Source organism: Pongo pygmaeus, chromosome 11 (assembly GCF_028885625.2).
Source record: "Pongo pygmaeus isolate AG05252 chromosome 11, NHGRI_mPonPyg2-v2.0_pri, whole genome shotgun sequence".
Classification (NCBI taxonomy): Eukaryota; Metazoa; Chordata; class Mammalia; order Primates; family Hominidae; genus Pongo; species Pongo pygmaeus.
The window spans coordinates 137,076,381-137,089,072 of record NC_072384.2 but is presented as its reverse complement, the minus strand read 5'-3'; the positions used below and the strand labels follow the sequence as shown (position 1 = coordinate 137,089,072).

At 39.4% G+C, this 12,692-nt stretch overlaps 1 protein-coding gene across 4 annotated transcripts in view; it reads left to right on the top strand.

Moving 5' to 3' along the window:
* IQCA1 (IQ motif containing with AAA domain 1) overlaps positions 1-12,692 on the top strand; it is a 170,169-nt gene that overhangs the window by 13,050 nt on the left and 144,427 nt on the right. For all 4 annotated transcript variants that reach the window (XM_054478407.2, XM_054478406.2, XM_054478409.2 and 1 more), the window contains exons 3-5: positions 901-1,020; positions 5,998-6,189; positions 7,288-7,359. In XM_054478407.2, coding sequence (XP_054334382.1) covers positions 901-1,020; positions 5,998-6,189; positions 7,288-7,359 — 384 coding nt within the window. The remainder of the gene's footprint in view (positions 1-900; positions 1,021-5,997; positions 6,190-7,287; positions 7,360-12,692) is intronic.

Below are 12,692 nucleotides of genomic sequence, written 5' to 3'. Positions count from 1 at the left end.
TCAAAACAGCCAGGCAGGTCTGACAGAAATTCTAGGATAATGTTTCTCAGTGGGATTGGCCAAGGGCATACCCATATCCTTAAATAGCACTTCTGTACTCCTTTTTACTCAATTTGGACTGATAAATGTTCATCTGACCCCCTGCTAGTTTGAAATATTTGGTGACATGCACAAATGAAGGATAGAAGTTTATTATATAAAAACAAGTTTCATAATAAAGCAAACTACTTTTGTAAATAATTTTTGCAATGGGAAAATTTAAACTATTTGTTTGATGATAATAGTGGTGGTACATATTCAGAAATCAGAAGGACATCAGAACAGGATATAAATTGTCTATCAAGCCTTGCAACTATATAACGATATTCTTAGCTCACACTTGATTCTTAGCTCACCATTGCAAAATTACCCCATTTTGCAATGGGGTAATTTTGGTAAAAATAAAACCCAATTATTAGAAAAAAAAGTGACTATTTACATACAAATAGTCAATAGTGCTAATGATAAATTATTAGGTTTAATTCAAAGATCTCTACAGCTTAATACTTTACTATTCCCATTTGAACCATTATTTTAGGTAAAACGAGGTAATATTGTATTTCTTTAAAGAAATCCATTAAGTAATCATTAGTTAATTGAGGCCTAATTGATGTGAACTCCTGATGCTTTTCTGTAATGATTAAAGCAAGGGGCATGGCTATGATTTTCTTTTTGATTTTGTGTCTCTTTAGTAAATGAATTCTCTTAACTCCACTGGCCTCATTTTTTTTTTTTTCTTAAATGAAAATGGGAAGTAAAGCAAGCGTCTTTGATGTGCACATCCTTACTGTATATTTTAAATAAAGTTCCAGTCCTGAAATTGTGATGGAAATACTCTTTTTTATTCTTTCTCTTCTCTAGCAACAATTAGATATTCCCATACCCAAGTATTTTTTGAAGGAGAAGTTGGAAGTAATAAAAGGAAGAGAGAAAATTCTTGCTCAAATATTAGCGGATGGCGGAATAGATACATCTGACATGGTTTGTATATCATTTTAACAAACATTAATCCATAATCTGTGTAACTTCCTTTTTCTGCTGCTCCTAATTGTGTGAGCAACACTTAGATTATTTTCAGTTTAAGGAGAGAATGATCCCTCCCTCCTTGTTATACAGTACATAAGAAGTTGCATAGCTTTTGGACGTGCTTTTGGTGATATATAATCATTATTTTTCAAGAGCTTAGAAATTGAGATCAAAATGTATGTTTTGCTACTTTAATCAGTATCTGTTGATTATCAACGCAGTTTAATGTTTCATCTCAAATTCATCTAGCTGAAGTCAGAAGCTAAATGTTGTTCATGTAAAATAATTAAGTGCTGACATAACTTACTAGGAACTTGAAAGTTACTACACTTTCTAAAAATGCTGATTGGCCTTTTATAACTGCAGGTTGAGTGGATATGGTTTGACTGTGTCCCCACCCAAATCTCATCTTAAACTGTAGCTCCCACAATTCCCATGTGTTGTGGGAGGAACCTGGTGGGAGGTAATTGAATCATGGAGGTGGGTCTTTCCTGTGCCGTTCTCGTGATGGTGAATAAATCTCATGAGATCTGATGGTTTTATAAAGGGGAGTTTCCCTGCACAAACTGTCTTGTCTGCCAGCATATGAGATGTGCCTTTCACCTTCTGCCATGATTGTGAGGCCTCCCCAGCCACATGGAATTGTGAGTCCATTAAACATCTTTCTTTTGTAAATTTCCCAGTCTCAGGTAGGTCTTTATCAGCAGTGTGAAAACGGACTAATACATTGAGTGACACTTGGATCATCTTGAATGGACTGTCATTGGGGGAAGAATAATCCATAAAGATCCCTCCTGGGAAGCAAGGAGTAGAATCCATTTAGTTCTGTGCCCCAATACCTCCTTTGTCCCCAGGATTTGTGCAGCTCCATCTTTTTCCTATTTCCACAGCTGTCTTAGTCCTGACTCATGACCGCCTCCTGGATTCTTGCAGTCATCCCCCATGCAGCCTACTGGTGGGGAGTCTTCTTCCCACCCTTTCCACAGGGCACTGTCCTATCTACCTTCTGGCAGGATGGCAGGTCTGCCTATACATTTCAGTAACTCGCTGCCTCACCCTTCTGGCTGGCCTTCATGGCCTAAGCAGTAAGGCAGCACTTGTCCATTCAAGCTGGGACACGCCAGGGTGAAAGGGGCACTGTGAGTAACTATGCTGAGGCTGCAACTGCAGGCCAGGGTCCCAAGGTAAACCAGCACCTGCAGTCTTTCTACAAATAGCCCTCATTGGCCATTGCCAGCCTGGGGGATGGTGTTAAGGAAGATTCCAAGTGTATGCTGAGGATGGCAGGAGAAAAAAGTGCCCTGTGTGCCTGCCTCAGAAGACAGGTGAAATGCATGCCCTGTATTTGCCAGCCCAGTGCTGTCTCATTTCCCATAGGCATGTTCCATGCTGGATAGAGGGCTTGTTCTTCTCCCTTACATACCTGCTCATCAAAATGGTACCCATTCTGTGGAGCCTAACTTGATACACCATCCTTCAAGAAACCTTTCCTGACATACTGGCTTAGTCCATTTTGTGCTGGTATAACAGAATACCACAGACTGGGTAATTTAAAGACAATAGAAGTTTATTTTGCTTATGATTCTGGAGGCTTGGAAGTCCAGTATTGAGGAGTTGCATCTGGTAAGGGCCTTCTTGCAGTGTCATAACATGGCAGAAGGAATCACATAGTAAGAGAGCAAGAAGTAAGGGGGTGAGCTCATCCTTTTAGCAGGAAAGCTATTCCCTCGATAACAGTATTAATTCCTCTTGAGGACAGAGGCCTCATGACCTTATCACCTCTTAAAAGTCCCACATCCCAACACTGTTGCATTGGAGACTAAGTTCCTAGCACATGAACTTTGTGGGACACATTTAAACCATAGCACCCATTTAACTCAAGATGACCTCTCCTTCCTGTGCCCCTGCTCCCAGCTACTGGCCCTTGTTTTCCATTATGAATTCCTTGAAGTCCATTCCAAAGCCAACTTACTTGGGGGTCAACTAGCCATCCTTTCACCACTGGGCTCCTGTGTCTGTGCTTTCGTCCATGCATCAGTCAGAGCGAAGCACTCACACTTCATTCCCCAAAGGAATCCCTTTGCACCAAGCAGTGATGAGCACTGCAGAATTACTAAAGATTTTGTGTTGGAAAATGGAGAAGGAAGATTACATTGCACTCACTACAGTGAAATCCTAAAAATTCCTCTTTGCCATTTATCCTGCTCACTGTTCCTCTTCATTTGTTCTCAGTCACAGCAGGCAGGCTTCTTTGTTCCTTCAGCATCCAGCTTTGGCCAGCCCCTATCACCTCCACTGGGTTAAGTACTTCTTCTCCACCCCAGTCTCATTTCACATGTGCCAGGGGCTCAGCAAACCACAAGGACTTCCCTGCTGCAACTTCTCCATGGCCTTTGGTGTCTCATAAGGCCCCTTTCTTTAAGCTGCTTATATACAGTATATACCCCAGAAAGAATATATTGTGTGTGTATATATATATACATACAATATATATAACCCAAGAAGAATTTTGATGCATGAAAATTATTGTCCATCTCCTACATTAATATCCACTGTGGGCCTCCTTAAATGCTTAAAAATGTTTGACATGTTGAGTTCCCTACTCAAAATCCCTTAGAATTATTTGATAATGGCCACGACTATTTTCAGAATGACAGCCCGGAATCTAAAGGAAAGAAGTACAATACTAACTCATGTTTGCTGGGTACTGTATGTTAAGTTCATCATCTCATTTAATGCCAGAATGATAATCGTTCTACTCTAACTTGACAAGTGCATTATTGAAAATGTGTGCTCACCGCAAGTTTGAAGCAGTGAAATCTTACTGAAAACAAAACTCAGAGGGATTGTTATGTGAAAGAGCTTCCTCATAAGCAATCACATTCCTTGTGCCATGTTGGAGGGTAGTGGGTGGCTTAGGGGAAAGACGGTCAGTCTGTTCAAATTGGCTCCTTCTCTTCTTACCCATGGGATCTTGCATAAGTTACCTTACTTCTTCGATCTTCAGTTTTCTTCACTCTTAAGTGGTCACAGTAACACCGGCCTTGGAGTTTGCTCTTGTGAATATGATGAGCATGCGTACAAAAAGCATCTGACATCTACAGGTTCTCAGTATACATGTACCTTTCCTGTCCTTCTCACTCCTTCCTGTGCCCCCGACCCTGGCCTTGTTACACAGAGGAGGGATCATTCTGGCAGCAGTGGCCCTGGTGACAGCGCCCCACACATGAAGCCTCAGCACCTTCACCTTGTCCTGCTGTGGCAACCATTGCTGCCCTCTGAGGCCTGGAAACAGGCTTCACCTATGCTTTGGTGCTTTTCTTTTTAAATTTATTTTTAAATTCTTTTTAGAGACAGACTCTCACTCTGTTGCCCAAGCCACAGTGCAGTGGCATGATCATAGCTCATTGTAGCCTCCAATTTCTGGGCTCAAGTGATCCTGTCGCCCAGCTTCCCAAGTGGCTGGGACTGCAGGTGTGTCCCACCACACTCCACTAATTTAAAAAAAAAATTTTTAGAGACGGGGTCTCACCCCTTTGCCCAGCGTGGTCTTAAAATTCCTGGACTCAAGTAATCCTCCTACCTCGGCATCCCAAAGTGCTGGGATTACAGGTGTGAGCCACTGTGCCTGGCCTCTTTGGTGCTTTTCTGACTCCAGTGATCTGTCCCTTCTGCTTCCATCCATGCATGGACACCCCCCAAGCCAGGCCACGTGAGCCCCTGTTCCCTTGCTCTGGGGCCTCTGGAACAGCACTGGGGCCTCCCACTGAGCCTGCTCAGAGTTCACACAGGCCTCAGGTGCACCCAGAGCCCACACAGGCCTCACCTGCACCCAGAGCCCACACAGGCCCCAGCATGTACCCGGAGCTCACACAGGCCTCACCTGCACCCAGAGCCCACACAGGCCTTACCTGCACCCAGAGCCCACACAGACCTCACCTGCACCCGGAGCCCACACTGGCCCCAGCATGTACCCGGAGCTCACACAGGCCCCAGCATGTACCCGGAGCCCACACAGGCCTCACCTGCACCCGGAGCCCACACAGGCCTCACCTACACCCAGAGCCCACACAGGCCTCACCTGCACCCAGAGCCCACACAGGCCTCACCTGCACCCAGAGCCCACACAGGCCTCACCTGCACCCAGAGCCCACACAGGCCTCACCTGCACCCAGAGCCCACACAGGCCTCACCTGCACCCAGAGCCCACACAGGCCTCAGCATGCACCTGGAGCCCTTTGTTCTTGTCCCTCTTTCCTCAAAAAATGACACAGCCCCTTGCCTAACTTTGTCTCCACATACACCATGTGAGATCTCCCAAAACAACCTTTTACTTACCAGCCCTGATTTTTCTGTTTTACCAGGACTCATCATGTTTGAATGTTTTAAGATGCAAGTTTATAGACACTGGAAGACTTTTCATGTATAAAATTAAATGCCCCAAAAATGATTTCGATATTAGTTGTATTCACTGGGCATTCTGTACTTGATTTTAAGATCAGCATTTTACTTCACATATATTTTAAATTTTAAAAGCTCATATTAGAGGTATGTTTTCCATTTCTATGTTTCTCCTCTTAAGTTAATGAAATATTGATAGCAATTTCAAGTTTTACTGAATCAATTTTATTGACATTTTTAGTATAATTTGCTGCCAACCTAAAATATCATGGAGCTAATTAGTATTTTGTTCAGAAGGATAAAGGAAAGTCAGGGGGCCCTTAAATTTGGGATCACAGCATGAGCATGGCATGTTATCAAAATATACATCATTCACTGGAAAAATGAACAGTGTTCAGCGGTTCTCACACTCCTCATCAGCCGTGGAGACTCTTAGCAGGATTCTGTTTGAAGTAAGCATGTGATGTGTCTGGGATCAATTGATGTGGTTAACATGTTCAAACATTGGTTTATCTTGACTGTTTTTTGCAGAAATACCCTGTAAAGAGTATCCCTTTCGACGAGGCTGTTAAATTAATCCAGATTGCTGAGAGGGCACGGCAAGGTCGCCTAAGGGCGTTATTCATGAAGCAAATCTATCTGCAAGAATATAGAGCAAAGCAATCCAAGATGCTTGGCAAGAAAGTGACAGATACCTGGGCTGCTGCACTCCGCATTCAGAAGGTGCAAACCTAGGGCTTCTGGAGTTGGGGTACATGGTGTCTTATACACTAAAGATACATCCCAATTTTGGGGCTGAGCTTCAAAACTCAAACCCCAAATCCTACCCTTAATAAAACTGGATTACATTCCAGAAAGATTTATTAACTTACCCTGGGGAAACCATTAACTAAGCTTGGTCATATTTTCAAATTTTTACTCTAAATAGGTATTAAACTCAGGGCATTTTATTCAAATATTGTTAAAGACCATTGGTAGTTGTTTAAATGAATGTTGCTGAAATGCAGTGAGGACATAAATCCTTAATGGATTTTTGGAATACATTCACACACAGATATATAATTACAGAAGGGGGACCAGGCCTTAATAGCTTCCAGAAACATGCAGCAGCCATCACTAATAACCAGCACATCAGTGTCCCTTCTAGAAGGAATACGTAAGGTTTTCTTTCCTTATCAGATAAGCACCATGGATTTGTGCCCCATTTTTTTTTCAAATAGAGGCTAGGTTTACTTACAGGGAAACGCAGCAGATGGCAATGTGATACAAACTAGCATTAGGTTTCAGACAAAATAAGTATAAGGACATAAAATTAGGCCAGAAGATGAGGACTCTGTCCCTAATTTTCCCTGAATAGGAATAGGAGAAGGTGATGGGGAAGGATGGATAAGAGTCTGTTTGCTTTCAGGTTTCTGTGGGAATATAAAGTTGTAGCATCTGAGTTGAAAGCTTGAGTTGTACATTTCTTGGAGGTTACTGTATTTCCCCACATTACTTTGGAAATTTTTCCTTTAAAACCATGAAGTGCCATCCTTAGATCTAGCCTCACATTCCTGCTACCTAGAATGTTCCTCTTGAAGAAACCAAGGTAAAGGAATCTCACTGATAACAATTATAGGTCAGTTCTGTGGTTCATTCTTTTTAACAATGTTTTTGCCTGTGATCACAGAAGAAAAAATATTCCATCAACACACACATGGGTAGCCTAGAGCTTAGGATTAGTTGGCATTTTGAGATGTGCAGTTTATATAGGAGAAACTGCAAGCCATGTTTTCTTTATATTTGTATGTATTAAACAAGTAACCATTTATTTGTTTTTAGGTTTGGCGACGTTTCCATCAATGTAAGGAAACTGAAAAACTGAGAGAAGAGGAGATGATCTTCCTGGGTATGGTAAGTTTTTTTTAAGAGATAGCATCTGGTTTTCTTAAAGACAATAGAACATGTGAGACTGTGTCTTCTTTAGAGAGTTTTTGAGGGAAGAAAGGAAAGAAAAATAAATGATTTAATGGAATGGAGTCACCCATATGTACAGAAGCCTGCCCAGGGAGATCTGAAGAGATCAGGGTTATATCCATTTACACATTTCTGTGCAAGATGCGGAATGCTGTAGATGTGTAAACAGGCTAGGAGCCGTCACAACCTGCTCTTCCTGTCTGATGGCAGCAGTGCACACCACTATATTAGTATGGACGGTCACAATGGTGGGTTTGCATTGATACAGCTGGCTTTTTTTTTTTTTTTTTCTGGTGCTGGTGATTACTGAATCATAGAGATGGAAAGGTGGATTAGGTGGATTAGTTATCTATTGTCATATAACAATGTCACCACCAACTTAGTAGCTTAAAACACCAATTTGTTGTCTCACAGTTTCTCAGGGCCAGGAATCTGGGTACACCTTAACTAGGTCCTCCACTCCGGATCTCACAAGACTGCAGTCAAGGTGTCAGCCAGGGCTGAGGTCTCAACTGAGGATCAACTGCGGAAGGGCCTGCTTCCAAGCTTTTGTGGTTGCTGGCAGGATTCTGTTCCCTGTAGGGCATCAGATCCTGGGCCACAGTTCATGCCAGCTGTTAGCTGGAGGCAGCCCCCAGCTCCATGCCATGTGGGCTTCTCCATATGGCAGCTGGCTTCATCTAAGCCAGCAGGGAGAGGGGGACTGCCCAGAATCTTATGCAAATGATCACAGAAGTGGCATCCCATCACCTTTGCCCTATCATATTGGTTGGAAGCAAGTTATAGGGGCCACCCACACTCAAGGGGAAGGGATTACATGAGGGAAGAAGACCAGGAGGCGGGGTCACTGGGACCATCTTAGAGTCTTGTCTGCTGCTAAAGATTTTTCTGCATGCTTTGCCTCATCAAGTGCACGGCCTCTGAGGAAGGCTGACTCATCCTCTGCCCGAGCCCCTCCTGAAAACAGAACCTCTGCCTCCCACAGGAGCCCATTCTCTTTCATTGAACTGCAATTGGCCTTCCTGCAGATCCCACTGCCAGGCTGGGCTCTGTCCCTGCAGTAGCTTGGAATGTGTCCTCTTTCCCTTTCATATGACAATCCCTTAAGCACTTGGAGGCAGCTCTCAAACCCCCTGAAGCCAATTCTTTGCAAAGCTCATTATGACCAGAGAAGGGAACCAGTTAGTCCTAGTGGGGCTTTGTTGACCTGCTCAGTTTTCATTAAAGGACACTGTAATTTTAAAAAGAAAAGAAACAAAGCCCTTTGGGGCCTCATTCCAGCATTGACCTAAGGTGTGTTCTGGTGAGCTACTTGGCTTGATACCCCCATCCAGTGCCCAGGTAAAAATGTTGAAACAGAAACATTCATAAATACAATGACTCAGTCTTTGAAGATGCTAATAACATACAAAGCCCTGGTGAGGCTAGTCAAGAAAAGAAGAAAAGAAAATACAAATGTATGACAAATATGTATGTATATGTATATGTATATTTACAAACACCTGGCATATATATATACATACATATATATGACATATATACATGTAGTCATATACACAGTATACAATGACCACAGGCACTAGCAAGTTAAAAACTATTAGGTGATGTCATGAACAACTATGGTCATAAAATAGAAAACATTGAACAGAGAAAACTGTCTAGGGAAGTATGAATAGCAGAACTGACCAAAGGAGAAGAAACCTAAATAAAACAACCATGTAGCAAATGCTGAGAAGATTTTCGAAGTCCTTCTGTTAGTTTTGGGTCCTGTGAGGGCAGAGGCCATGGTGGAATTCGGCATGCAAGAGATTTAGCAGGAGAATGTCTGCAAAGAATAAAGGGAGGGCCCCAAATAAGGAGGAAGAACCCTCAGATCACGACGCAGGTCGAGAAGGAGGCACCGAGGAATGAGGGCTGAGAAGGGGGAGTCTCCGCCTGCAGCACAGTGCCCATAAGGAAACTTAAATCGCTTTTAAAAATCCATGCTAATGAAAGAAAAGAGACCCAGTAAGGATGATACTCAGTTTGGGCAGGGACCCAGGGGCAAGTACAATCTCAGGGACTGCTACTGAGGGTTTAATTGCCCACCTTTCTAAGTTCTGTTTGTCTCATGACGAACACACCTTTTTTCCCGGTAGTGCCAACCTTTGGAATTTCTTTGCTACAAAAAAAAAAAAAGCCAAGAATATGAGCAAAGTATACAATATACACATATTCATATTAGTATAGTTTTAGAGTTGTAAGAAATTGGTGCCCAGAAATAGTTAATTAGTTAAAATATCCTATGATGTATCTTTAGAAGTGATGTTTTAGAGTTTCTACATATTTTGTGAAATGTAAAATATGAACGCCATGATTCTATTTTTTTATTTTTGCTTACCTTGCATCTTTCTGCAATAAACATGTGTTTTATGTGTAAAAAATTACAGATAAAATGCATGTTCAAAATTATGTCAGAGGGGGAAAAGACATGAATCATGACTTAAATAATTTGTAGCTTTTAAAATTGTACCTTCATCACATAATAGTCAATTTGAAATACATTTTGCCAATTCTGTGTACTTAGCAAATATATATGTCAGGTAGGACAAAAATCGGGATTCTTTTCTTTTCTGTCTATGTATAACAGTAGACACAGTAGAAATGTCAGAGAATAACATAAGAAGTAAAACAAATACAACATTTTAACCAATGTGAGGATATGGTTTTCTTTTTAATCTTCTTTTCTTTTTAGGTTTAAGTGTTAATTTCTAATACTGCCTTCCTCTTCTCACTTTCAGGGAAAATAAATAAAGTGGTCACCACTATGTGGTTGATACTTTAAATCCTTTTGTTCTGTGATCAACCATAAACCTAACCATTTAAGCCATATTTTAATCAAGTCTTCTTGTATAAATATTCAATTTTCTTTTTGGGGATTTTAGGATTTAAAATAAATTAAAAGATTTTGCCAGTGGTATTAAGTATAACTAAAATATAATTTAGTTCAATTTTCAGGATATTGCCATGTAATTTTCATCAGTTTTATAATGGCACATTCTAAATGACATGGCAAGTTCGTTTAATTTTAGAATAGTTTACATTTTACTCTGGCCCCTCATCCTGCATTGCTTCATCTGCAGTCATGGCCTCTCCACATGGCCTTTGTTGTTCGCACATAATTACTTTGCTTGAGGAAAGAATTCAAGTCCATGTTCCAGAAACTTGGAACTGCCTAGTTTCCTGGTGGAGGGGCATGGTCTTACCATATCTGTGTTTGTAAACTCTGAAGTTGTGATATCCAAGCTTACTGCCTTAAAAAACATAAGAAATAACACCAGAAGAGCAGATATGATTTCAAAAATATCTTGATTTTATCACCTACATTCTTGATTTCTGTTTGATCTCTGTGTTTCAAAAATAAGCCAACATTTGTTTTTGGAAATTGGAACCCCTTGGGACCCAGCTTGTCCTTTGCTTTTTAGTTGTTTAGGTGTGCTGTCAGAATCCAATGGGTCAGCAATTTCTGCAAGTTGTTATAAATTTTTATGATTTAGAAATTCACTGGGTGGAATATTACTCAGCTATAAAAGAGAAGGAAATTCTGACACATGCTGCAACATGGATAAACCTGAAGGACATTATGCTAAGTGAAATAAGCTAGTCACAAAAAGACAAATACTGTATGATTTCACCTATATGCACTATCTAAAGTAGTCAAACTCATGAAGGCAGAAAGTAGGTGGTGGTTGCCAGGGGCTGGGGGAAGGAGAAAAGGGGAGCTGTTGCTTAATGGATACAGAGTTTCCATTTTCAAGATGAAAAAGTTCTAGAGATCTGTTGCCCAATAATGTGAATATAGTTAACACTACTTAATGGCACACTGAAAAATAGTTAGACTGGTATGTTTTATATTATGTTTTTTACCACAATTAAATTTGTTTTAAAAAGTTCACTCACACATTGAAATGGTTCTGTATAAATCATGGCTCTTAGCTAGTGGTCAAAAATACAAAATAAAAATTACATGAGATTCTACTGTAATTTCATTGAATCTTTAAAATATCATCAATTGTAAGATGCATAATTATTTTTAGGTGCCATTAAGAAAAAAAAATGCTGCCAAATAAACCAAAACACAACCTTGAGTGTAATACACATCCATCCCTAACTTCAGATATGCTAAACCATGAAAAATGTACATCTTAGAATTAGTGAAATGGGGTAAGTGGTGTCTGTCTTATTAGCAAAATATGAAAAGTTTTTAAAATTATAATTATTGACAAGGTAGTGATGAGATGCTCATTCTTAACACAAGGAGTTAAATGGACTCAGCCTTTCTGAAAGCCAGTTGGCAAGTTGCCACAGGATAGTTAAGATATTTATATTCTTCATCCTTAAGTTATGTTTCTGTCTTAAGACACTCACCAAAAATAGAGATGTGTGTGCATAGAAGTTCCTGACAGTGTTCTTTTTAATAGCGAAAAAATTGGGAATAACTTATTTTAGTATTCTTACAGTATGTATCTAGTTAAATAATTACAATGTTAAATAATGTATGATGTCCCTGTATAATGTAGTGATATGCCAGCATTAAAAAGTATGTTTCTGACTAATTTTGACTACATGAAAATGCTCAAGGTAAAAATTCAGGATTTAGAATTATACATATAATATGTACAATTATACATAGAATTATACATATAATATGTACAATTATACATAGAATTATACATATAATATGTACAATTATACATAGAATTATACATATAATATGTACAATTATACATAGAATTATACATATAACATGTACAATTATACATAGAATTATACATATAACATGTACAATTATACATAGAATTATACATATAACATGTACAATTATACATAGAATTATACATATAACATGTACAATTATACATAGAATTATACATATAACATGTACAATTATACATAGAATTATACATATAACATGTACAATTATACATAGAATTATACATATAACATGTACAATTATACATAGAATTATACATATAACATGTACAATTATACATAGAATTATACATATAACATGTACAATTATACATAGAATTATACATATAACATGTACAATTATACATAGAATTATACATATAACATGTACAATTATACATAGAATTATACATATATGTACAATTATACATAGAATTATACATATTATATGTACAATTATACATAGAATTATACATATTATATGTACAATTATACATAGAATTATACGTATTATATGTATAATTATACATAGAATTATA